The sequence below is a fragment of the Rhinopithecus roxellana genome, chromosome 3, assembly GCF_007565055.1.
Source record: "Rhinopithecus roxellana isolate Shanxi Qingling chromosome 3, ASM756505v1, whole genome shotgun sequence".
NCBI classification, from domain to species: Eukaryota; Metazoa; Chordata; class Mammalia; order Primates; family Cercopithecidae; genus Rhinopithecus; species Rhinopithecus roxellana.
This window is the reverse complement of record NC_044551.1, coordinates 177,016,467-177,042,620: the sequence shown is the minus strand read 5'-3', so window position 1 is coordinate 177,042,620 and position 26,154 is coordinate 177,016,467. Positions and strand designations below refer to the sequence as shown.

Below are 26,154 nucleotides of genomic sequence, written 5' to 3'. Positions count from 1 at the left end.
GTGAGTAGAGATCCAAAATGCATTCTCCCCATTGGGAAAATCCTCAGGGAGATTTTGTGTTTCCCCACACGCTCGCCGAGCCAGCTAGCTGGATGTTGGATTCTCTGCTTTTGGCTGGGATTCTTTTGGCTCAGTATGATAACACTGCCTCATGCTGATCAGAAGCTGGGCAGTTCTCTATGTCTTTCAGAAGTCAAGATGGGAATAGAGATAAATTACTACTTAACAAATGCAGCCTATTTGTCACACCAAATCCTTCCAACCTTGGAGTCCAAGGGAAATGGAGAGTTTTAAGGACTATCACCAAAAGTCTCTTCAGCAAATGGTGTTGGAACGATTAGGTATTCATATGGAAAAAAATAAACTTGGACACTTATATCATGTATAAAAATTAATCTGTGGCTGGGCGCGGTGACTCAAGCCTGTAATCCCAGCACTTTGGGAGGCCAAGGTGGGCAGATCACAAGGTCAGGAGATCAAGACCATCCTGGTCATCATGGTGAAACCCCATCTCTACTAAAAATACAAAATCAGCTTGGTGTGACGGCACATGCCTGTAATCCCAGCTACTCAGGAGGCTGAGGCAGGAGAATGACGTGAACCCAGGAGGCAGAACCGAGATCGCACCACTGCACTCCAGCCTGGGCGGCAGAGCAAGACTCCATCTCAAAAAAAAATAATAATAATAATCTCAAATGGGTTATTGAGCTACACAAAAAAACTGAAATTATAGAAGTTCTGAAAGTGTAAGAAAGAAACTTCAAAACTTTGAGGTAGGCAAAGATTTCTTAGGACATGAAAAGCACAAACTATAAATGAAAAAAATCAGTAAATTGGGCTTTATCATAATCAAAAACTTATGATCTTTGGAAGACACCACTTAGAAAATGAAAAGCAAGCCACAGACTTAGAGAAAATCATGTAGTCCACATACCTGACAAAGGATTCATAGCTCAAATATATTAAGATTTCTTACAACTCAATAATAAGACAACCCAATTTTTATTTTTATTTATTTATTTGTTTATTTTAAGACAGAGTTTTGCTCTTGTTGCCTAGGCTGCGATCTTGGCTCACTGCAATCTCCACCTCCCGGATTCAAGCGATTCTCCTGTCTCAGCCTCCTGAGTAGCTGGGATTACAGGTGCATGCCACCACGCCCGGCTAATTTTTGTATTTTTAGTAGAGGTGGGGTTTTATCATATTGGTCAGGCTGGTCTCGAACTCCTGACCTCAGGTGATCCACCCACCTCAGCCTCCCAAAGTGTTGGGATTATAGGCGTGAGTCACTGTGCCTGGCCAACAACCCGATTTTTAAGGGGCTGGAGATTCTAACAGACACTTCACCAAAGAAGATGGTCATAAATGCATGAAGAGTTTCTCAACAAGAAAATGCAAATTAGGCCAGGCTCAGTGGCTTACACCTGTAATGCTCACACTTTGGGAAGCTGAGGCAGGAAGATTTCTTGAGGCCAGGAGTTCAAGATCAGCCTGGGAAACAAAATAAAACTCCATCTCTGCAAAAGATTTACAAAATTAGCCAGGCATGGTGGCACGTGCCTGTAGTACTAGCTACTTGGGAGGCTGAGGTGGGAGAATCAACCACCTGAGCCCAAGAGTTCGAGGCAACAGTGAGCTATGATCACACCATGGCACTCCAGCCTCAGCCTTGGCGACAGAGCAAGACCCTGTCTCTAAAAACAAAGAAAAAAAAAGAAAATGCACATTAAAACCCAACAAGATGCAAGTACACACCCAGTAGAGTGACTAACTAAAGACGAACGACACCAAGTGTAGTGAGGAACTAGAACTCTTAGAACATTGCTCAGGGGAAACATAAAATGGCAAAATCACTTTGGTGCAGCCATTTGTCCGTGTTTTTGTTGTTGTTGTTGTTGTTGTTGTTGTTGTTTAGACAGAATCTCACTCTGTCGTCCAGGCTGGAGTGCCGTGGTGCTATCTCGGCTCACTGCAACCTCCGCCTCCTGGGTTCAAGCAATTCTCCTGCCTCAGCCTCCTAAGTAGCTGGGATTACAGGCGCCCACCACCACGCCTGGCTGATTTTTGGATTTTTAGTAGAGACGAGGTTTTACCACGTTGGCCAGAATGGTCTTCAACTCCTGCCTTGGCCTCCCAAAGTGCTGGGATTACAGTGTGAGCCACCGCGCCCAGCCTGTTGGTGTCTTAGATTTTACACTTACTGTATGACCCAGTAATTCTGTTATCTGTTAGGGGCTGATTTGTATCCCCCCAAAATTCATACATTGAAGCCCTAACCCCCAGTACCTCAGAATGTGACTGTATTTGGAGGTAGGGCTTTTAAAGAGGTGGTTAAGTTAACACGAGGCCATTAAAGTTGGGATGGGACCTCATACGAGGATATCTGGACACACAGACACCGGGGATGCGCATGCACAGAGGACAGACCATGTGAGCACACTGCGAGAAGGCAGCCATCTGCTAGCCAGGGAGAGGGGCCTCAGGTGAATCAAACCTGCTGACACCTTGAGTGTGGATTTCCAGCCTCCAGAGCTGCCAGAAATCAATTTCTGTTGTTTAAGCCACCTAGTATGTGGTGTTTTATTTTGGCAACCCTAGCAATATCCAACAGAAATGAAAATCTGTATTCATGCATAGACTTATACATGAATGTACAAGAAGCTTTATTCATACTTGCTTGGAAATGTAAGAATCCAAATGTTTATCAGCTGAACTCTCCTTCCTCCTCCTCCTCCTCTTCCTCCTCCTTTTCCTCAACCACCCGCCTCATTCCAAGGTTTGGAACCCCTACCCTGGGTGCATTTAAAGGCAGGTGAACAGATCTAGATATGTTGCAATATATCCATCCAATGGAATATTAATGATAAAAAGGACTGAATTGTCTGGGCATGGTGGCTCACACCTATAATCCCAACACTTTGGGAGGCCAAGGTGGGTAGATTGCTTGAGTCCAGAAGTTTGAGACCAACCTGGGCAACATACCGAAACTCTGTCTCTACAGAAAATAGGAAAATTAGCCAGGTGTGGTGGCACATACCTGTAGTCCCAACAACTCAGGAGGCTAAGGCAGGAGGATCACTTGAGCCCACTGGTGGAGGCTACAGTGAGCCAAGATGGTCCCACTGCACTCCAGCCTGGGTGACAGAGTGAGACTCTGATTCAAAAGAAGAAAAAAAGGGAGGAATGAACCGCTGATGCATACAGCATCGTGGATAAACTTCAGAAACGTTACGCAGACACAGAGAATTCAGAGACAAAACAGCATATATTATCTGATTCTATTTGCATGAAACTCTAGAAAAGTCAAACCTAATCTATAATAACAGCTAATCGGTGGCTGCCTAGCGGGAGATTAAACTGGGAAAAGGTAGGAGGGAATTCTGGTGAGGAATGGAATGTTCTACATCTCAAGTGCAGTGGTGGTTACATAGGTGAATACATTCGCCAAAACTTGTCAAACTATACACTGAAAATGCATTTTGTTGGAAACAAATTATGCCTCATTAAAAAAATTTTCTTTTGTTTTGAGACAGAGTTTCGCTCTTGTTGCCCAGGCTGGAGTGCAGTGGCGCGATCTCGGTTCCCTGTAACCTCCACCTCCCAGGTTCAAGTGATTCTCCTGCCTCAGCCTCCTGAGTAGCTGGGACTACAGATGCACACCACCATGCCTGGCTAATTTTTGTATTTTTAGTAGAGATGGGGTTTCATCATGTTGGCCAGGCTGGTCTTGAACTCCTGACCTCAGGCGATCCGCTTGCCTCGGCCTCCCAAAGTGCTGGGATTACAGGCGTGAGCCACTGCGTCTGACCCCCCCAAAATTTTTTTTAATGTATCCTCAATCATCAAAAGGATTGGAAGCCCTCCCTTGGATGTACTTAAAGGCAGGTGAACAGAGGCAGAGTGGCTTCTGGGTGGGTAACCAAAGTGCTTTGTCATCACAGGAGGTATGAGGAGACCAGTGAAAATGAGGCAGTAGCTGAGGAAGAGGAGGAGGAGGTGGAAGAGGAGGAGGAAGAAGAGGATGTTTTCACTGAGAAAGCCTCACCTGATATGGACGGATACCCAGCATTAAAGGTTGGAAGGGCTGTTGTGGAGGAAGAGCCTTCAATTCTTGTGCTGAAGCAGTCAGAAAAGACACAGAGCTAAGTCTTGGCCTCCAGCATCAGGGCACAAGCCCTCACAATGGAGTCACCTTTGGGTCGTTCTGGTGATGGTAAACCAGGAGAGGCCACCTCACCCATCTCTTTTCTTCTGCCTTCTGCATTTTCCCTGACTTCTCTGGATAGAATTCAAGCCTTGCAGTCAGATGGGTTTGGGTTCGAATTCTGGCTCTGATACTCCCTGGCTGTGTAGTCTTAGGCAGATGACTTCATCCCTCTCAAGCCTCCATTTTCTCATCTCTAAAATGGGCACAATAATACCAACCTTGCAGATAGGCTCTCAAAATGTATGTCTTTATGTGGGTCTGCCCACAGTGCGACAGGAAAAAGGCCAGACTCCCTTTGCTGCCTGCTCTCCTGCTGCACTAGGGTCACATGTTACAGCAGGATTCACTCTCCATAGACAGCTGGCTCCAGGACTCCTGGAGCTAGAGCACCTGCCGTGTTTGAGCGAGGCTGCAGCTGGAGTACCGCACAGAGGTGCCTGGCCACGGTGGGTGCAGTAGGATCTGGGCCCCAGTTCTAACTCCTGCACACCAAGGGGGCATCATTTTGCAATTTCTCCAGCCAGAGGGGATGCCCTTTCTTAAAATTGTATAAAGGCAGTATTTAGGCTGACAAAGGTCCTGCATGTAGGTGTTTTTGTTTGTTTATGTTTTCCTGATGACTACTGTGCACGGGCAGTAAAAAACCTGATGGGTTGGTTTTAAAAACAAGACTAGCTGGTTGCCTTCAGAATTCAATGAAAGCAACTGTAGTACTTTGCCAGGGCTGTGGAAGCCTTGGGTGTGGTTTTTCAAAATGCACTTGGTTTATAGGTTTTGAGAGTGTGACGTCCAGGACGTTGGACATCACACTTTCAAAACTTTGAGACACCTCTGCTGCTAATGTGAGTTTGTTTGGAGGCTGAATGTGCTCCCACCAGCCCCCAACCACACGTGCCACAGAGGGGTGGGGGTCGGTGCACCCAGCCTTGGGTACTGTCCTTACTTCACCAGGCTGAGCTCATCTAGCAGGGCTAATGCCAAGGAAACCCTGGTGTGTCTGTGGGGAAAGGTGAGGTGACAGGAGGGAGGAGGAGCAGCTGAGTGGTCTCTGGTAGGTGGCTGAGACTCTGTGAACATTAGTGGCTTCAAGGTGTGACTTCTTCCTCAGGTGGACAAAGAGACCAACACGGAGACCCCGGCCCCATCCCCCACAGTGGTGCGTCCCAAGGACCGGAGGGTGGGCACTCCGTCCCCGGGGCCATTTCTTCGAGGGAGCACCATCATCCGCTCTAAGACCTTCTCCCCGGGACCCCAGAGCCAGTATGTTTGCCGGGTAAGTGAGCGTGCAGACCCCTTCTGCTCCCCTCAGAGTAGCCGAGAGCCTCACACAGGGCTGGGTGCAAATCCCGTTATTCTCATGTTATTGGGTGACTTCGGGCATGTTAACACCCCAGAGCCTCAGTTTCCTCAGGTGGAGTTCACGGGCCTACTTCATAAGGATTGTTTTAGACAAGCAATAGAAAAGGCTTGGTAGTTAGTACTTGGTCAATGTTATTATAATTCCAACCAACTCACTTCCTCCTTGTTCACACTCTGCCCTGCCCTCCTGCAACCACTTGCTGAGATCAGAGGGGGACCCCTCAGTGTCCCCGAGACACACAGGTGTTTCTTTCCCACCTCTGGGGCAATTCTAGGGTGCAGCCTGAGGCTGCCAAATTACAGCAGATCTGTATTATTTGGCTTCTAGTTTGTTTTATTTTTTAAATTGAACTTGCTGCTAACATTTAAAACTTTTTAAAAAGGTGGCCAGATGCAGTGGCTCACACCTGTAAGCCCAACACTTTGGGAGGTTGAGGCAGGAGGGTCACCTGAGGCCAGGAGTTTAAAACCAGCCTCATTCACATAGTGAGACCCTGCCTCCACCTAAGAAAAAATTAAAAATTAGCTGGGCATGGTGGCATGCACTTGTAGTCCTAGCTAGTGGGGAGACTGAGGCAGAAGAATTTCTTGAGCCCGGGAGGCCAGTGCTGCCCTGAGCCATGTTTGCACCACAGCACTCCAGCCTGGGCAACAGAGTAAGACCTGTCATTAAAAAAAATTATTTTTAACCTAAAGGGCAATTAAAAATAAAGCCGGGCGCAGTGGCTCATGCCTGTAATCCCAGCACTTTGGGAGGCTGAGGTGGGCAGATCACTTGAGGCCAGGAGTTCAATAACAGCCTGGCCAACATGTTGAAACCCTGTCTCTACTAAAAATACAAAAAATTAGCCAGGCATGGTGGCGCATGCCTGTAATCCCAGCTACTTGGGAGGCTGAGGCAGGAGAATCCTTGAACCTGGGAGACGGAGGTTGCAGTGAACCGAGATCGCACCATTGCACTCCAGCCTGGGTGACAAGAGCGAAACTTCGCCTCAAACAAATAAAATAAATAAAATAAAATAGGAAGAGTTTGACATAAAATTCCAGTTCTTCTTGAAAAAAAGAGACTGTATGTCACCACAGACCACACACAATTGGCAGCAATTGGCTGACACCAAGGTGGGGGCAGCTGTCCTTAGTTGATGGAGATGCGGAGCTTTCCAGTCCACTCTAGCCTCTACCTGGCCCTCTTTACCTGTTACATTTGTCCACCAGCTCCTGTATACCCAGAGGAATGTACAAGCCCTGCAGTGATCTTTGTTCCTTCATACCCTCACTTTCCTTGCTTTCCAGTCCCCCTACCCCTTCCCCTGCCTAGGCCAGCCCACCTTCCTTCATTCTACCCTGCATGGGGGGTCTGAGTGTTTACTGAGTCTGAGGGGTCATGCTTTTGCTGGGGCTACAGAACCAGCCCTTGCTCCTGACCTTCCATGGGGCAGCACAGATAAGACAAGTGCCTACCTTACCTGAGTCCTGAGTTCCAGTGATACCAGTATCCTTCCTTCCCCCACCATATAGAACCACTGAATAATAACTAGGCCCTCAACAGAACCTTCCTGCCTAATCCAAAAAGTTGTCACAGAAGGGGAGGCCTGTGGAGTCCACACTTGGTTCTCTGCCTGCCACTTACGTGACTATTGTTATGGAGGGAAGGGAAGAGGAAGTGAGGGGTCTCCTTATCTCAGTATTCAGTGTTCAAGGCCTACAAGTATATAAGATTGATTAGAGAAGCTCATTTCTTTATAATGTGAAAATTTTACTAATTGATTGGCTGCTTGTCAAACGAGTCTTCATGGAAACATTCCCTGCAGTCCCTCCCAGGAGCAACTTAAACCTCTCCCTTCTGTGGTAGAGCTCTAGCTAATTGTTTAAACTTGTAAGCAGCTGAAAAGAGAATGCAGGTAACAATGCATGTTGGCTTCGTATCTTGCACAAGGTGCCGGATTTCCTGAAGTCACTGAATGTGATGTTGGGCTTCCTAAATCATAGGTAGAAGATGCTGCAATGAAGCTGGCTCACAACTGCAGGAGAGAAAAATCCAATCGGTGCTTCTCTACTAAAAATACAAAATTAGTCAGGTGTGGTGGCTCATCGCATGCCTGTAATCCCAGCTAGTTGGGAGACTGAGGCAGGAGAATCACTGGAACCTGGGAGGCGGAGGTTGCAGTGAGCCAAGATCGGGCCATCGCACTCCAGCCTGGGCAACAAGAGCAAAACTCTGTCTCAAAAAGAAAACATGAATAATTTGAATGGTTTAGAAAAGCCCTTAAGAAAATGGATAACCCTCTGCAATTTTTTTTTTTTTTGGGCGGGGGGGAAATTACTACCATTATGAACGTGCAGTAGAAATCAAACACAAAGAGGAGAATGTCACTCATTAGAAAAATCTTGGCCGGGCGCGGTGGCTCAAGCCTGTAATCCCAGCACTTTGGGAGGCCGAGACGGGTGGATCATGAGGTCAGGAGATCGAGACCATCCTGCCTAACACGGTGAAACCCCGTCTCTACTAAAAAAATACAAAAAACTAGCCGGGCGAGGTGGCGGGTGCCTGTAGTCCCAGCTACTCGGGAGGCTGAGGCAGGAGAATGGCGTAAACCCGGGAGGTGGAGCTTGCAGTGAGCTGAGATCTGGCCACTGCACTCCAGCCTGGGTGACAGAGCACGACTCCGTCTCAAAAGAAAAAAGAAAAAAAGAAAAATCTCACCAAAAAATATGAGTGTTTCACTCGTTCTTTTTCATCAGGATTAGAATGTGGTTGTAATTTTGTTAAATGGGAAATATAAAATAGAATAACTTTGGTGAAATGTTTATCTTTTCCACCTATAGACTCAACCTCAAACATTTTTCCCCAGTGTTTTCTGTAAAATTCTGGTTCCCTGTTTAAATGGATTTACTTTTAAGTGACCCTTTTCTAGGATTGGCATCTTCAAATAACAAAAAACACCTGTCCTAGTTAAATAAACATCTGTAACACACCAAGCACTATGCTTCCACTTCCCATATTTTATTATTTGTACCGTTTCTAACCCTGCAAGATCACAAATTAAGAGATTCCCAGTCAATGGAGATCACACACCACAGGTAGAAAGGGCCTTTTTTTTTTTTTTTTTTTTTTTTTAGCAAAGTCATATATTTTTCCTTCTTTGCTTTTTAGCTGGCCCGCTTCAGCTTAAGCTTATGTCTTTTTTTATAAAACTTTTTTATAAAACTTACTGAAGGCTTACTGTAGCCAAGAGTACAACATCATGAAGATTTTCTATCATTTCCTCTAAAACTCTGCAGGCATGAAGACTGTCTGCTGAGGTATAGCAGGGAACAATTTAACCCTTTGTTTTGCAGCCACAAGATGAGCATTACCAAATTCCCAACAGAGACATGCTGGGGCTGTGCTATGCCTCCACCCTGCCCCCTCCACAGCCAGCTCCACATGTCTCAGTCTGTAACTGATAGCATTCTACTTCCTGCCTATACAGGTCAGGGTTTTTCATTGCAAGCAATGGAAATGGACAGTGAGCAGTATATGCAGGAAAATTTGGGGGAAAGTAAATTGAGGAGCTCACACACTCATGATAAGGCTGTAGAACCAACCTCAGAAATCAGGACCTAGAAAGGCCAGACCACAGCCAAAATCACACCACAAAGCCAATCAGGTGACACCTTCACCGATGCTGCCACAAAACCTGGCCCCAGCCGGCCCCATTGCTGCCCCTGGCATTCAATATTTATGCCTCCACCAGTTTCTTGTCCCAGCTGGCATGGAAGCTCTGGTGACTGCTGCCACTGCCACTACTTACCATTAATGGCTTTTCCCTGAGATAACAACAAACCTGGCACATCTGTAGAATGAAGGAGAGAAAGAGTGGCCTGTTTCAATTCAAGAGGCATAGTAACAGACTTGGATGCAAGTTACCAGGTTGTGATTCAAGGCCTGGAGCATTTGCATCCAACTGACAGAGGCTAGTCCTGTGCCTGCCTCTAGCTGCAAGGGAGGCAGTAAAAGCAAGGTTCTGCTACTTTCAGCTTCATCATTGAGGGGTGGGCTTTGTTTTCCACCAAGTCATAAGATGGGGTTTTCCCACCCACAGGATGGGATTTCAAATGCTAAACAGCAACACTTCAAGCCCCTGCAGCCAAAAAACATATTTTCTGTGTCATCTAATCTTACAGCCCTGCAAGGTGAGTTGTGTGAACACCATTTTATGGACACAGAAGCTAAGACTCAAAAACTCAAAGCACTGTGCTCTAGGTCACACAGCTACTAAGTGCAAAGCTGGGAGTCCAACTCCAAAGCCTGCAGCCTCTCTGTTGCTCAGAGCCACCTCCTGAGGGGCTTCCTCTGGCCTTCTTGGGTCTGATTGTGAGTAGCCCCTTCTGCTGGCCTCTGCACAAAAGGCGTCCCCTCCTGAGTGGCTCCCTTGTTTGGTCTTCATCTTTGCCTATGTCACTTGGTTAGTTTCACTGTCTTGAGTTCCCCCACTGAACTTGAAGTCCAGGGGCCATGAATTACCCTTCCTACAGCTCTCCTCAGCCCCCGTGTATTCATCTGAAGTGCTGCCACATTTTTGCGTTGATCGACTTTGACCAAATGGACACAGCCCGTCCTAAATTCTCATTCCTGAACTAGTTTCCTGTGACTCTAAATGATTTCGCTACTCTCTGCATCAGTATGCATTGAAGTATCTTTATATTAGAGAAAGCTAAATTCAAGGACTTAATGTAGCTTCTGTCTCTCTTTCATATAATATAGTCTTTAACACATAAACAACTACAACTTAAGGATCAATTATCCCGATACCCATTTCTGGTCGGTAGGACACATATCCTTCAAGTGCCACCACTGGATTAAAACAATGTAGAATAAAAGGCTGGGCACAGTGACTCACACCTGTAATCCCAGGATATTGAGAGGCTTAAGTGGGAGGATCACTTGAGCCCAGGAGTTTGAAACCAACCTGGGCAACATGGTGAAACCTTGTCTCTACAAAAAATACAAAAATTATCAGGGCACAGTGGCGTGTGCCTTTAGTCCCAGCTACTTGAGAGGCTGAGGTGGGAGAATCACTTGAGCCCGAGAAGTCAAGGCTGCAGTGAGACGAGATAGTGCCACTGCATTCCAGCCTGGGCGACAGGAGTGAGGCCCTGTCTCAAAACAAAAACAAAAAAAAGAAAAAAAGAAAAGAAAAAACCCCCTTCTGGTACCACATGCAACCAGTTTACATGAATCTACCCCAGTTGTCAAGATGGCACACCCTTCCACCTACACATTAGTTTCATCTCTGAGCCCTAACTGCAGGCTGGAGCCAGGATAGCTGGTGGCCTTGAAACCAAACAGACTGGGCCTTGAACTCTGGTTTTGATGCTCCCCAGCTATTCAACTTTACAAGCCTCTTAATCTCTCTGGGCCTCAGTTCCTATCACGTTAGAATTGTTTGAGGATTAAATGAAACTGTCACTAAAGCACCTGGCATGCAGCAGGTGCTCTATCCATGTGGCAGTCATTATTTTACTATTCAGCGTCTGGTTCTGGTTGAGGCCCTGCCTAGCCCAGTGGCTATTTCATCAGTCTGTCCCTGGAGTTGCTGTGTTTGTCAGCTTAGCAGGACTATTAATATCATTATCACAAGTAATTATCAATAACCACAGAAACAGCTTCTCAAGAGACCTGCAGCAGTGAACTGACAGCTGCTAGACACACAAGCACAATAGCATCGGTCTCTGGCAACACCACTGACTTTGGAAATAGGACTCAGAAAGAACTCCCCACCCTGCTCCCACCTCCCAGGGGTTCTGTCATCCTACCCACCCTCTCTTGTGTTCCTAGGGGGGGCGGGACACACTCAATACAGAAGCTTCCCATCCTGACTGTAGGCCTGATTTCCGGTCTTAGATGGGGACTACTAGCCCTCTGGGGGGAGTATAGATAACTCAGTGATTGAGGGGATGCCCACGGGAAAGTTACAATCTGCCCCGTTATCTCTAAGGATGTGGTCCCTGAGGCTTTGCCTTTAAGCTGCCCTTTTCTTTTATAAATATCAATCTTGACAGTGGCTCCATTTGAGTCAGTAAAGGCAGTCTCTCTAGACACCAGGGAAGAGTTATGCCCTTTGTGTAGTAGGTCAAGAGGGCAGTGATACACTGAAGTCACACTGCCTAGTGTCCAGCCCTGCTGTGCGACTGACCAGCTTGCCAACCTTGGGCCAGTTCTGCAGCCCCTAAGCTTCTGTCACCTCATTTGTGAAATGGATTTGCTCCTATCACATGGGGTTGTTGGAAAGGTTCAATGGGATGTTCGTGGCATTTAGCATCGTGCAGATACTAGCATGGAGATGAAGCAATGTGCATCATGCATACTACATGCTCAATGAATGTTCACTTACAAAGAAAGGAAAAGTCAGAATGAAACCTGGAACAGGAAAGTCTGGGTGTTTGTGGAAGGACAGGAAGGACTGTGCTGAGCGGAGGAACCTGACCTCCCTCTGGGCTTCAGTGCACCTTCCGGAATGCACTCTGACCATGTTTAACATTCCGTGACTTTTCTCTTGCAGCTGAATCGGAGTGATAGTGACAGCTCCACTCTGTCCAAAAAGCCACCTTTTGTTCGAAACTCCCTGGAGCGACGCAGCGTCCGGATGAAGCGGGTAAGAGTCACCTCGAAGCTATTTTTCTGCTCCTCCCCCATTGCCCCAAGCCCTGTGTCCTGCACACACATCTCCTGATGTCTGGCCATTTCTCCTCAGCCACTGGCTTGAAAAATGTTGCTCTCGCAAGCATGGTGGTATTTGCGAACAGATGTTTGTGAGCTATGAGGCCTGTGTAGCCACTGGGGAAGGTGCCAAAGGGTAAATGTATTTGTCTTATTATGACAAATAGGTTAGAAGAGGAGTGTGTACACTTGGCCTTGCCTTCCTAGATAGAAATCAAAGTCAGTAAGAACTGACCAACCCAGCTGGGCGCAGTGGCTCACACCTGTAATCCCAACAGTCTGGGAGGCCGAGGTGGGAAGATCGATCACCTAAGGTCAGGGGTTCAAGACTAGTCTGACCAACATGGTGAAACCCCATCTCTACTAAAAATACAAAAATTAGCTGTGTGTGGTGGCACGCGCCTGTAGTCCCAGGCTGTACTTGGGAGGCTGAGGCAGGAGAATCACTTAAACTCAGGAGGCGGAGGTTGTAGTGAGCCGAGATTGCACCACTGCACTCCAGCCTGGACAACAGAGTGAGACTCTGTCTCAAAGAAAAAAAAAGAACTAACCAACCCAACATGTCACAGTCATCAGTCAGAGAGCATCATCTGACAGGAGCCTGCCTCATGCAAGACTCTGCTCAGTGTGTCTGTCATCCAGGTCCCGGTGACCCTCCTGCTGGCAGAGAAGCTGGGTGCCTCTGAACACCAGCCTGAAGCAGGGAAACCCACAGGGAAAAGGCTGCAGATTTGCCTTGCAGAAGCCCCCTGGCTTTTCCTAGTGGAGACTGAGTTGAGCAATCCGGATGGGGTGGGCGTAGGCAAAGGAGCGACCCCTGATTTGTGTTTGACCACTAAGGGCTGCAGCAGATGCAGGGGGCCCTCCCTACTTTGGGCTTTCAACACAAGTTTAAAGCAGTTCTGTCTAATGAGTTTGCAGAACTGGAAGAAACCAGGAGCCAGAATGTCAGAAAGAAAAAAAGAAGAAAGCAAAGCAAAAGAGAGCATGGAGGGAAAAGATAGTGCCAACAGCCCCCAATAGGGGCAGGCACCCCCCTCTCCTGCACTGCTTGCTGACAGCCAGAATCTGGTCCTTTGCCTGACATCCTACACCCTAACAAGTCTGAGGGGGAACTGGAGAGACAAGAGAGAGACAGCAACGCAGGAGAGACTACACAGGGAAGGGAGAGTGTGTGGGTGTGGGAGAAAGTGGACGTGGCCTCAGGTGACAGAGACAACCAACTGCCCACTCTGGGTCCCCCACCCCAACCCCCTCTTCTGTAGCTGGCTTGTACTGCAGTCTCTGGAGCACCAAAAGTTACCTGAGGAGCTTGGTGACAATGCAGATTGCAAGGCCACACTTCTGACCATTTAATTCAGGCAGCTGGCGTGGGCCCTGAAAACTGCATTTTAACAAAGCTCCTCAGGAGCTTCTGGAGCAGATGTTCATGATCCACCCCTGCAGAAATGCCACTGATCTGCTACTTGCTCCCCCTGCATTTCCCACAGCTCCTTTCTAAGGCAGGCCCCACAGAAGCAGGCCCCCTTCATCACCCCCTGTTCCCCTTAACCAAGAGGATGACTTACTAAGGGAGCCCCTGATGGTAGGTCTGAGCCCACATTTCCCTCGGGTCGGGAGAGTCCAGAGGCTGGGCCTGGGCCCTTGGGCACTGCTCCTTGCTTCCATGCACTGCCTGAGCTATGTTCTCTCTACTGCAGCCTGCCCAGCTTCTGAGACTGGACATGGGTCAGAAGAAGCAAAAGAATCTTTATTTGTTGCTCTGAGTGCTTGAGCCATGTAGATCACTCAGCTGAATTTCCTTGATCCTGCTCGTTTTTAAGCACAGAGCAGACCACGTTCAACCTAGAAGAGCGTTCTAGAAGTTCTTCCTAGAGCTGTCTTATGTTCCTAATAGTATGCTTGCCAGCCTTGCAAAATGAGACTAGGTTTTATGGTAATACTTCTTATGCTGTGTCTGAGATCTCTTTATTGGTCATTGTATTTGTTTTCTATTGCTACATAACAAATCACCACAAACTTTAGCAGCCTAAAATAATACAAACGCCTTACCTCACAGTTTCCGCAGGTCAGGAGTTCAAGCACAGGTTAGCTGAGCCCTCTACCCAGGGTTTTAGCAGGCTGAAACCTCTAAGTGTTAAATGGCCACATCCTCATCTGGAGGCTTGACTAAGGAAACATCTGCATCCAGGCACTGCCTCCAGTTGTTGGCAGAATTTATTGTCTTGTAGTTTCTTACTAGCTGTCAGCTGGGGGGTTGGGGGAGCATTTTCAGCTCCTAGAGGTCACTCTCAGGTTTTTGCCCTGTGGCCGTCTCTACAACATGCTTTATTTACTTCTTCAAGGCCAGCAGAAGAGCCCAGCCAGGAAAAGCCCAGGCCATCTTTTAGGGGCTTGCCTGATTAAGTCAGGACCACCTGGAATAATCTTCCTTTTGATTAACTCAAAGTCAACTGATTAGTGGGAGTGATAGTTCATATTCACAGGCCGCATTGGAATTGAAGGAGAGGAGATTATACAGGGCATGTATATTAGGAATGGGATTTGAGAAACCATTTTAGAATTCTGACTCCCATAGTCATGAATTATTGTTTTTTAATCATTAGTGATTTGTGATGGGAGGAGAGTTAATGGTCGAATTAATCAGGGTCTTTTACGTATAGATAACTGAAGAAACTAACTCAAATACAGCTTAAAAATGAAAGAGGGAATTTATTGTCTAATTTAATGAAAACATCCAGGATGTTGGACTGCCTTCAGGCATGGCTTGATCCCAAGTTTGAAATGATGTCATCAGGCCTGAGCCCCCTTCTCATGGCGTTGCTCCCTCTGTACAGCTTAATTCTCAAACAGGTCACCCCACAAGTAAAGATGATCATGGTTAGTCCCAGGTTTATATCTTAAAGGCTTAGCAACATCGGTGTAAAGACATTGCCTCTTTTCCAAGTAGTTCAGCAAAGTGCCAGAATGGAGTATTAATGGTTGGGCTTTGGTAACATACTCACCTCTGAACCTGTCACTGAGATTCAGATTGGCCAGGTTCAGGTCACATTCCTATCCTTGATGCCCCACACAGACCAGATGGATTGAGTGCAGAGGAGGAGATCTCCAAGGGAAGGTGAGGGCGTTGTTACTCTAAGGCTGGGGAAACAAATGCTGGACAAGCAGAAACAATAGGGGCCCATTACAGGAACACAAAATCAAGAAGACATGACTTCTGCCCTCAAGCGGGAACAGACCTGTATTGGGGAAACAACTTCAGAACAGTACAGTGACAGGAATCAATAACTGAGAACATATGGAGGGTGCTGAGAATACTGAAGCTGGCACAGTGTACAGAGAGGGCGGGTGGGGACTGCAGCCAGCTCCCTGGAGTGGAACTTCAACTTTACCACACATGCCCTGTGGGACTTAACCTCTGCAAGCCTCCTCGGTGCAGATGATAACCCTCAGGACCTCCTAGGTTTGTGAAAATGGAACGAGGTTATGGAAATGAAGTGCTTAGTACCATTCTTGGGACATAATAAATGCCCAGTAAACATGAGTTGAATGGGAGAATTCACAACAGGCTTCCCAGGGAAGGGGAAGCCCCATTCGGAAGGAGTGGATGCCTACAGATAAACAAAGACAGGGTATTTGAGGGTCAGAGGAAGGGGCTGGGTGGGCTCACTGGGCAGAGCTCTAATAACAAGAGAAGCCATCCCCACCCCCACAGCCTTCCTCGGTCAAGTCCCTGCGCTCCGAGCGTCTGATCCGCACCTCGCTGGACCTGGAGTTAGACCTGCAGGCGACAAGAACCTGGCACAGCCAACTGACCCAGGAGATCTCGGTGCTGAAGGAGCTCAAGGAGCAGCTGGAACAAGCTAAGAGCCACGGGGAGAAGGAGCTGCCGCAGTGGTTGCGTGAGGACGAGCGTTTCCGCCTGCTGCTGAGGATGCTGGAGAAGCGGGTGAGAGCAGCCTCGAAGGCAGGGGAGTCCTGCGCTCTGCCCCAAAGAGTCAGAGGCCACTGCCCCAGGGAAGAGAGGCCAGAGCTCATGATGCATCCTATAATTCCCACCACAGCTTCCACTGAGGGGGTTCCACCCATCCCTTGTTCCCATCAGCAGAGGGATCCAGGAATCCCTTTGCCTACTTAACGTTATGAACCTTTCACCTGGCTGAAAGACCCATTTACTGCATTTGTTGATGTGTTTTTGTATGCAAGCCCTTACTGTTCACACATGTACTCATCATGCAGCTCTTCATGAAATACATTGGGGACCCAATCTGTGCCACAGCACACACTTTAACAGAGTAACAATAGGACACTGACCTGCCTCGGTGCCTGCCCAGGAAATCCCACAGGGCAGCCCTTGCCAAAGGAGGAGAAGGGCTGGTCACACCAGGGCCTTCTGCTAACAAGGGTGCCCTGGAGTACAAGTCTGCTGGCACCTCTGCCCTGCTATAATAAGTTTAAGGGATTTAGGGGTTGATCAAGGAGAAAAATATAACCTCTAAATGGTGTTAGCACACAAGTTTTATATTGGCTGTGTTTTTTTTTTTTTGGAAGACACGTTTTCTCTCTGTCGCCCAGGCTAGAGAGTGGTGGCATGATGGCTCACTACAACCTCTACCTCCCAGGCTCTATCAATCCTCCCACCTTAGCCTCCTGAGTAACTGGGATGACAGGTGCATACCAATATGCCTGGCTAATTTTTGTATTTTCTGTAGAGATGGGGTTTCACCATGTTGCCTAGGCTGGTCTCAAACTCCTGGGCTCAATCAACCCACCTCGGCCTCCCAAAGTGCTGGGATTACAGGCGTGGGCCGGTGTGCCTGGCTTGCGCTGCACTTTGATAGGTTTGCATGCCGGGGAAGCCCCTCACAGCATAAGACCTTCCAAAGGTGCTGGGGGCTACTGCCCAGTGTGGAGGAAGGCAAGGGAACCCCCAGGGGAGAGCTGGGGAAGAGGGGCCATCTGGGTTAGGTAGCTTTGCAGCACGATGGGGAGTCTCTGGGTCAGGGAACTCCAAAGCACAGCAGCAGCTTGGGGTCTCTTACAGGCCCAGGCTTTATCTGTGGCTAGCAAATGTTGGGTACAATTTCACAGGGTATGCAAAACTGGAAGGTTGTATATTTAAAAGTTGCTTATTTGAGCTATATGTAAAACAACTAGAAGGGTAAAAATTTGAGTTTGGCACCAGCAGGCTTTTAAGGTCCCAACAGGTCCCAGACTGCCATGAAGAAACAAACAATACAGGGCCAATATCCAAGGGCCATTCTCTACTTCTTTATGAAAAATAACACCTGCCACTCTGTGATCACCACCCACGGCAAGAAAGACCTTTGCTAGTTCTCTCTGCACACAGCCAGACTCACTGAGAGTACCTTACAGAGGGTGCCTACCTGAACTGTCAGGACCATCAGCTGAAATCTCAGTGCTCAGGGCAGGTGGTGATGCCCTACAGCAGGAAGATGATGCTGGACTTCTTAGGCCTGGACTGATGTGGGAGCTTCAGACTGACTCTGGCAGCTCTGAAGTTCCAGAAAAGTTTATTTCTTTCTTATTTATACCCTGTTTACTTATAAACAGGATTATAACAAGAGCATTGAGGGGAAAATAGAAAATTGGAAGGCTTGAAGGAGGAGAGGAAATAAATATATCCCAAACCTAAAGTAACCTAATAATAGTTAGGTATTATATTTATCTTTGAGCTTCCTGGTAGCCAAGGCAAAAAGAGATCAGAAAACAAGTGCCTATGTGCCCCACCTTAACACTTGATCTTAGTCAAAAGACTGAGAATACGTGCCCTGACTTAAGAAAAACAAACTGAGAAAACTTGACCTTTCGAATAGTAAAAAAAAAAAAGAAAAAAAAGTAACATCTATGACTTCTAACAAAGAACCATTGAAATGATGGCTTTATTTACCAAAATTCTGTCTTTGTGCAATGTTTTCAAGTATATGGTACGTGGATATTTTAGGGCTATCTGTGGTTTGTTCTCAAAAGTGTTTACATACATTTACATTAGGAGGAAGGGGCATAGTGTTGTACCCAAGCCTCTTAAGCTCTACTGCATGGCTTGGGACTAGGTTTCCACCACTTCTTAGTAGTCTGACATTAAAGAAATTTCTTACTATGCTGGAGCCTCAGTTCCCTGGGTAAAATAGAGGTAATAACGTCTGCCTTCCTGGGTGGCCTGAGGATTACAGGTAGTGCACATTTCACCAAGCAGCCCTCATCTCCTCAGTTCCACACAGATATTCTGTTTCCTGGCCCCAAAAATCTAGTCACTCAAACAGATGATTTGAGCCCTTCTCATTATGGTTCTGAAAGAAGTGGATCCCACGGGGAGCAGTAGTGAGGGTGCCGTCCCTGCAGGAGCCCCCTCTGTTGTGATAGGGAGTTCTCCTTGTCCCTTTCTGGAGGCCCCCTCCACTGACTCAGGGCCCTGATTGCTTTGCCCAGCAGATGGACCAAGCAGAGCACAAGGGTGAGCTTCAGACAGACAAGATGATGAGGGCAGCTGCCAAGGATGTGCACAGGCTCCGAGGCCAGAGCTGTAAGGAGCCCCCAGAAGTGCAGTCTTTCAGGTAAGCAGAGGGCCCCAACAGCCCCCTCTCCCTTTCTCAGCCAACCCACGGCCTTAGTCTTCTGTCTGTGGTCTTACTGCTCCCATCCCTTGCTCACAGAGCACTGGCTTTCTCTGTAACAGATGTTCATCCTCCGCCAAGCCATCCCTGGCGATCCATGAGCTCTGCAGCACTCTTCCCCCAGCTGTCTTTATCCGTCCCCACACAACTCGAGCTAATTTGTTAGATCCTCTTGTTTAATGAATGAGCCACCTGCTCCAGCCTTTCCTCGTAGTGTTTTCATCACTGGTAATTGTGGAGGGTTGGCTGAATGATAAATAAGCCTGTGGGTAATGGATGCTTGCTGGGCCTCCCTGGCTCTGCCTGCCACCTGCTAGGATCCCAGGGAGGTGCTTTCTTGCCATGCTGGACCCGGATGTATTTTTGGAGGGTCCCGAATGCCATTTGGCCTGGGCCTCCCATCCACGGAGGCCCTAGCATTTAGACTTCTGATGTCCTCTCAGATAAGGTACACATTTGTGTATGTGCTAAAAAAAAATTCCTTTGTGGAATATAAACATGTAAAATGTACATTTGTACAACTATCTTTGGGCATCTCTTAACTTTTTAACAAATTGAGAATCTGAAACAAACAAACATTGGAAGTGGCCCAAGGATCCTTTTAAACTCTGAGAAGCCTCTGATTTGATTTGAACTAAGGGTCATTGTTCATGCTAATGGTCTTTAAAGCAGTGGTTCTCAACCAGGGGTGATTTCTCCCCTTCCCCCTGGAACATTTGGCAATGAGCATGCATTTTGGGTTGTCGTAACTGGTGGTCAAGGATACGGCCAGCATCTAGAGGGTAGAGGCCAAGGACGTTGCTAAACATTCTACAGTGAATGTATAGGATGGCCCCCATGACAAAGAATTATCCTGCCCAGAATCTCTGCACAGTAAGGTTGAAAACCCCTGCTCCTGCTCTAAAGGGATGGTCTCTCTTACAGGGAGAAGATGGCATTTTTCACCCGGCCTCGGATGAATATCCCAGCTCTCTCTGCAGATGACGTCTAATCGCCAGAAAAGTATTTCTTTTGTTCCACTGACCAGGCTGTGAACATTGACTGTGGCTAAAGTTATTTATGTGGTGTTATATGAAGGTACTGAGTCACAAGTCCTCTAGTGCTCTTGTTGGTTTGAAGATGAACTGATTTTTTAGTTTGGGTCCTACTGTTGTTATTAAAAACAGAACAAAAACAAAACACACACACACACACACACACAAAACAGAAACAAACAAACAAAAAAAAAACCAGCATTAAAATAATAAGATTGTATAGTTTGTATATTTAGGAGTGTATTTTTGGGAAAGAAAATTTAAATGAACTAAAGCAGTATTGAGTTGCTGCTCTTCTTAAAATCGTTTAGATTTTTTTCAGTTTGTACAGCTCCACCTTTTAGAGGTCTTACTGCAATAAGAAGTAATGCCTGGGGGACGGTAATCCTAATAGGACGCCCCGCACTTGTCACAGTACAGCTAACTTTTCCTAGTTAACATATTTTGTACAATATTAAAAAAATGCACAGAATCCATTGTTGGGGGGGGAGGGATTCAGAGGTGCATCCATGGATCTTCTTGAGCTGTGACGTGTTTTTATGTGGCTGCCCAACGTGGAGCGGGCGGTGTGATAGGCTGGGTGGGCTAAGCAGCCCAGTCTATGTGGGTAACAGGCCACGCTGGTCTCAGATGCCCAGTGAAGCCACTAACATGAGTGAGGGGAGGGCTGTGGGGAGCTCCATTAAGTTTTATCTCCATCAATAAAGTGGCCTTTCAAAAAGAATCTTCCTCTTGCTCTCTTTTTCTTTCCTACCCCTCACTTCATCTGTTTCCCTGATTTTTGACTCTCCCCTTTCCAGTCATTTCTTTCCCACCCATCCCCAGTCCTGGAAACATTTATTTTTTTCTTTTGCCCACTGTTTTCATTTGCTCATTAAAGTAAAATGACGGCTCGGCTCATTGGGAATCCACATGCCCAAGTTACATTGGGGATATGCTCTCTGTTCTGTCTCCTTCTGTGGAATTCCACCCCACCCAATGAGAGCTGACTTCACCATTTCTTCATATGAGCACCATTCTGTGTCATCCCCAACCCAGGGGTAGTAGGTGCTACAGCTTGTGCTTCATGCTGCTCCTGTGGCCCCTCTCCCTATCCAGCTCAGAGCTTTGCAGGATCTATTGCAGACAATCAGAAGTCAGCTTCTAACAAATAGCAACAGCCACAAATCTCTTCCTCCTTTCTCTCTGACATTACCCTGTGCAACTTTTCTCAAAGTCTGTTGCACCACTCAGCAAAGCATGTTGCACCAGCTATATCAGAATCACCTGGAGCAGCCTATTAAAAATGCAGACTGTTGAGACCATCCTGGCTAACACAGTGAGACCCTGTCTCTACTAAAAATACAAAAAATTAGGTGGGCGTGGTGGCGGGCACCTGTAGGCCCAGCTACTTGGGAGACTCAGGCAGAATGATGTGAACCCAGGAGGTGGAGCTTGCAGTGAGCCAACATTGTGCCACTGCACTCCAGCCTGGGTGACAGAGCAAGACTCTCAAAAAAAAGAGAAAAAAAAGGGCATGCCCAAGATGGCCGAATAGGAACAGCTCCAGGCTCAGGCTCCCAGCGTGAGCGACACAGAAGACAGGTGATTTCTGCATTTTCAACTGAGGTACTGGGTTCATCTCACTGGGGCATGTCGGACAGTTGGCGCTGGTCCGCGGGTGCAGCCCGACCAGCAAGAGCAGAAGCAGGGCAAGGCATTGCCTCACCTAGGAAGCTCAAGGGGGAAGGGAATTCCTTTTCCTAGCCAAAGGAAATTGAGGCACACAACACCTAGAAAATCGGGTAACTCCCACTCTAATACTGCGCTTTACCAAGGGTCTTAGCAAATGGCACACCAGGAGATTATATCCCACACCTGGCCCAGAGGGACCCATGCCCACAGAGCCTCCCTCATTGCTAGCACAGCAGTCTGAGATCTAACTGCAAGGTGGCAGCAAGGCTGGGGGAGGGGCACCTGCCATTGCTGAGGCTTAAGTAGGTAAACAAAGCCATGGGGAAGCTCGAATTGGGTGGAAGCCACCACAGCTCAAGGAGGCCAGCCTGCCACTGTAGACTCCTCCTCTGGGGACAGGGCATAGCTAAATAAAAAGCAGCAGAAACCTCTGCAGAGGTAAATGCCCCTGTCTGACAGCTTTGAAGAGAGCAGTGGATCTCCTAGCACAGAGGTTGAGATCTGAGAACAGACAGACTGCCTGCTCAAGTGGGTCCCTGACCCCTGAGTACCCTAACTGGGAGACATCCCCCACTAGGTGCAGACTGACACCTCACACCTCACACGGCGGGGTACACCCCCGAGATGAAGCTTCCAGAGCAAGAATCAGACAGCAACACTCGCTGTTCAGCAATATTCTATCTTCTGCAGCCTCCGCTGCTGATACCCATGAAAACAGGGTCTGGCGTGGACCTCAAGCAAACTCCAACAGACCTACAGCTGAGGGTCCTGACTGTTAGAAGGAAAACTAACAAACAGAAAGGACACCACACCAAAACCCCATCTGTATGTCACCATCATCAAAGACCAAAGGCAGAGAAAACCACAAAGATGGGGAAAAAGCAGTGCAGAAAAGCTGGAAATTCAAAAAATCAGAGTGCATCTCCCCCTTCAAAGGAACGCAGCTCATCACCAGCAATGGAACAAAGCTGGACGGAGAATGACTTTGACAAGTTGAGAGAAGAAGGCTTCAGTCAATCAAACTTCTCAGAGCTAAAGGAGGAACTATGTAACCAGCGCAAAGAAACTAAAAACCTTGAAAAAAGAATGGATGAATGGATAACCAGAATAATCAATGCAGAGAAGACCTTAAAAGAACTGATAGAGATGAAAACCATAACATAAGAACTACATGACAAATGCACAAGCTTCAGTAACTGACTCGATCAACTGGAAGAAAGAGTATCAGCGATTGAAGATCAAATGAATGAAATGAAGTGAGAAGAGAAGTGTAGAGAAAAAAGCGTAAAAAGAAATGAACAAAGCCTCTAAGAAATATGGGATTATGTGAAAAGACCAAATCTACATCTGATTGGTGTGCCTGAAAGTAACAGGGAAAATGGAACCAAGTTGGAAAACACTCTGCAGGATATCATCCAGGAGAACTTCCCCAACCTAGTAAGGTAGGCCAACATTCAAATTCAGGAAATACAGAGAACTCCACAAAGATACTCCTCAAGAAGAGCAACTCCAAGACACATAATTGTCAGATTCACCAAAGTTGAAATGAAGGAAAAATGTTAAAGGGCAGTCAGAGAGAAAGGTCGGGTTACACACAAAGGGAAGCCCATCAGACTAACAGCAGATGTCTTGGCAGAAACTCTCCAAGCCAGAAGAGAGTGGGGGCCAATATTCAACATTCTTAAAGAAAAGAATTTTCAACCCAGAATTTCATATCCAGCCAAACTAAGTTTCATAAGTGAAGGAGAAATAAAATCCTTTACAGACAAGCAAATGCTTAGAGATTTTCTCACCACCAGGCCTGCCCTGCAAGAGATCCTGAAGGAAGCACTAAACATGGAAAGGAACAACTAGTACCAGCCATTGCAAAAACATGTCAAAATGTAAAGTCCATCAATGCTAGGAAGAAACTGCATCAACTAGCGAGCAAAATAACCAGCTAATATCATAATGACAGGATCAGGTTCACACATAACAATATTAACCTTAAATGTAAATGGACAAAATGGTCCAATTAAAAGACCCAGACCAGGCCGGGCGCGGTGGCTCAAGCCTGTAATCCCAGCACTTTGGGAGGCCGAGACGGGCGGATCATGAGGTCAGGAGATCGAGACCATCCTGGCTAATACGGTGAAACCCCGTCTCTACTAAAAAATACAAAAAACTAGCCGGGCGACGAGGCGGGCGCCTGTAGTCCCAGCTACTCGGGAGGCTGAGACAGGAGAATGGCGTGAACCCGGGAGGCGGAGCTTGCAGTGAGCTGAGAGCCGGCCACTGCACTCCAGCCTGGGCAGCAGAGCAAGACTCCGTCTCAAAAAAAAAAAAAAAAAAGACCCAGACTGGCAAATTGGATAAAGAGTCCAGACCCATCAGTTTGCTGTATTCAGGAGACCCATCTCACATGCAGAGACACACATAGGCTCAAAATAAAGGGATGGAAGAAGATCTACCAAGCAAATGGAAAACTAAAAAAGCAGGGGTTGCAATCCTAGTCTCTGATAAAACAGACTTTAAACCATCAAAGATGAAAAGAGACAACAAAGGCCATTACATAATGGTAAAGGGATCAATTCATCAGGAAGAGCTAACTATCCTAAGTATATATGCACCCAATATGGGAGCACCCAGATTCATAAAGCAAGTCCTTAGAGACCTACAAAGAGACTTAGACTCCCATACAATAATAATGGGAGACTTTAACACCCAATTGTCAACATTAGACAGATCAACAAGACAGAAAGCTAACAAGGATATCCAGGAATTGAACTCAACTCTGCACCAAGCGGACCTAATAGACATCTACAGAACTCTCCACCCCAAATCAACAGAATATACATTCTTCTCAGCACCACATTGCACTTATTCCAAAGTAAACCACATGGAAGTAAAGCACTCCTCAGCAAATGTAAAAGAACAGAAATTATAACAAACTGTCTCTCAGACCACAGTGCAGTCAAACTAGAACTCAGGACTAAGAAACTCAATCAAAACCACTCAACTATATGGAAACTGAACAACTGTCTCCTGAATGACTACTGGGTACATAATGAAATGAAGGCAGAAATAAAGATGTTCTTTGAAACCAATGAGAACAAAGATACAACATACAAGAATCTCTGGGACACATTTAAAGCAGTGTGTAGAGGGAAATTCATAGCACTAAATGCCCACAAGAGAAAGCAGGAAAGATCTAAAATTGACACCCTAACATCACAATTAAAAGAACTAGAGAAGCAAGAGCAAACACATTCAAAAGCTAGCAGAAGGCTAACTAAGATCAGAGCAGAACCGAAGGAGATAGAGACACAAAAAACCCTCCAAAAAATCTATGAATCCAGGAGCTGGGTTTTTGAAAAGATCAACAAAATTGATAGACCGCTAACAAGACTAATAAAGAAGAAAAGAGAGAAGAATCAAATAGACGCAATAAAAAATGATAAAGGGGATATCACCACCAACCCCACAGAAATACAAACTACCATCAGAGAATACTAAAAACACCTCTATGCAAATAAACTAGAAAACCTAGAAGAAATGAATAATTTCCTGGACACTTACACTCTCCCAAGACTAAACCAGGAAGAAGTTGAATCCCTCAATAGACCAATAGCAGGCTCTGAAATTGAGGCAATAATTAATAGCCTACCAACCAAAAAAAGTCCAGGACCAGACGGATTCACAGCCGAATTCTACCAGAGGTACAAGGAGGATTTGGTACCATTCCTTCTGAAACTATTCCAATCAATAGAAAAAGAAGGAATCCTCCCCAACTCATTTTACGAGACCAACATCATCCTGATACCAAAGCCTGACAGAGATACAACAAAAAAAGAGAATTTTAGACCAATATCCTTGATGAACATCGATGCAAAAATCCTCGATAAAATACTGGCAAACTGAATCCAGCAGCACATCAAAAAGGTTATCCACCACGATCAAGTGGGCTTTATCCCTGGGATGCAAGGCTGGTTCAACATACGCAAATCAATAAATGTAATCCATCATATAAACAGAATCAAAGACAAAAACCACATGATTATCTCAATAGATGCAGAAAAGGCCTTCGACAAAATTCAACAGCGCCTCATGCTAAAAACTCTCAATAAACTAGGTATTGATGGGACATATCTCAAAATAATAACTATTTATGACAAACCCACAGTCAATATCATACTGAATGGGCAAAAACTGGAAGCATTCCCTTTGAAAACTGGCACAAGACAGGAATGCCCTCTCTCACCACTCCTATTCAGCATAGTGTTGGAAGTTCTGGCTAGGGCAATCAGGCAAGAGAAAGAAATAAAGGGTATTCAGTTAGGAAAAGAAGAAGTCAAATTGTCCCTGTTTGCAGATGACATGATTGTATATTTAGAAAACCCCATTGTCTCAGCCCAAAATCTCCTTAAGCTGATATGAAACTTCAGCAAAGTGTCAGGATACAAAATCAATGTGCAAAAATCACAAGCATTCTTATACACCAGTAACAGACAAACAGAGAGCCAAACCATGAATGAACTCCCATTTGCAACAGCTTCAAAGAGA

The 26,154-nt window shown here is 46.5% G+C and overlaps 1 protein-coding gene across 10 annotated transcripts in view; it reads left to right on the top strand.

The window, feature by feature from the left end:
- The window catches only part of WWC1 (WW and C2 domain containing 1), a 172,739-nt gene extending 152,077 nt beyond the window's left edge, over nt 1-20,662 (top strand). For 2 of the 10 annotated variants that reach the window (XM_010358200.2, XM_010358198.2), the window contains exons 18-23: nt 3,942-4,074; nt 5,316-5,480; nt 12,112-12,204; nt 15,985-16,218; nt 18,723-18,844; nt 19,829-20,662. In XM_010358200.2, the coding sequence (XP_010356502.2) occupies nt 3,942-4,074; nt 5,316-5,480; nt 12,112-12,204; nt 15,985-16,218; nt 18,723-18,844; nt 19,829-19,895 (814 nt within the window). In that variant the 3' untranslated portion in view covers nt 19,896-20,662. Of the gene's footprint in view, nt 1-3,941; nt 4,075-5,315; nt 5,481-12,111; nt 12,205-15,966; nt 16,219-18,719; nt 18,845-19,828 lie in introns of all 10 variants that reach the window. The other 8 variants (XM_010358199.2, XM_030927463.1, XM_010358196.2 and 5 more) reach the window with 5 other exon arrangements.
- Nucleotides 20,663-26,154: the final 5,492 nt, after the last annotated feature.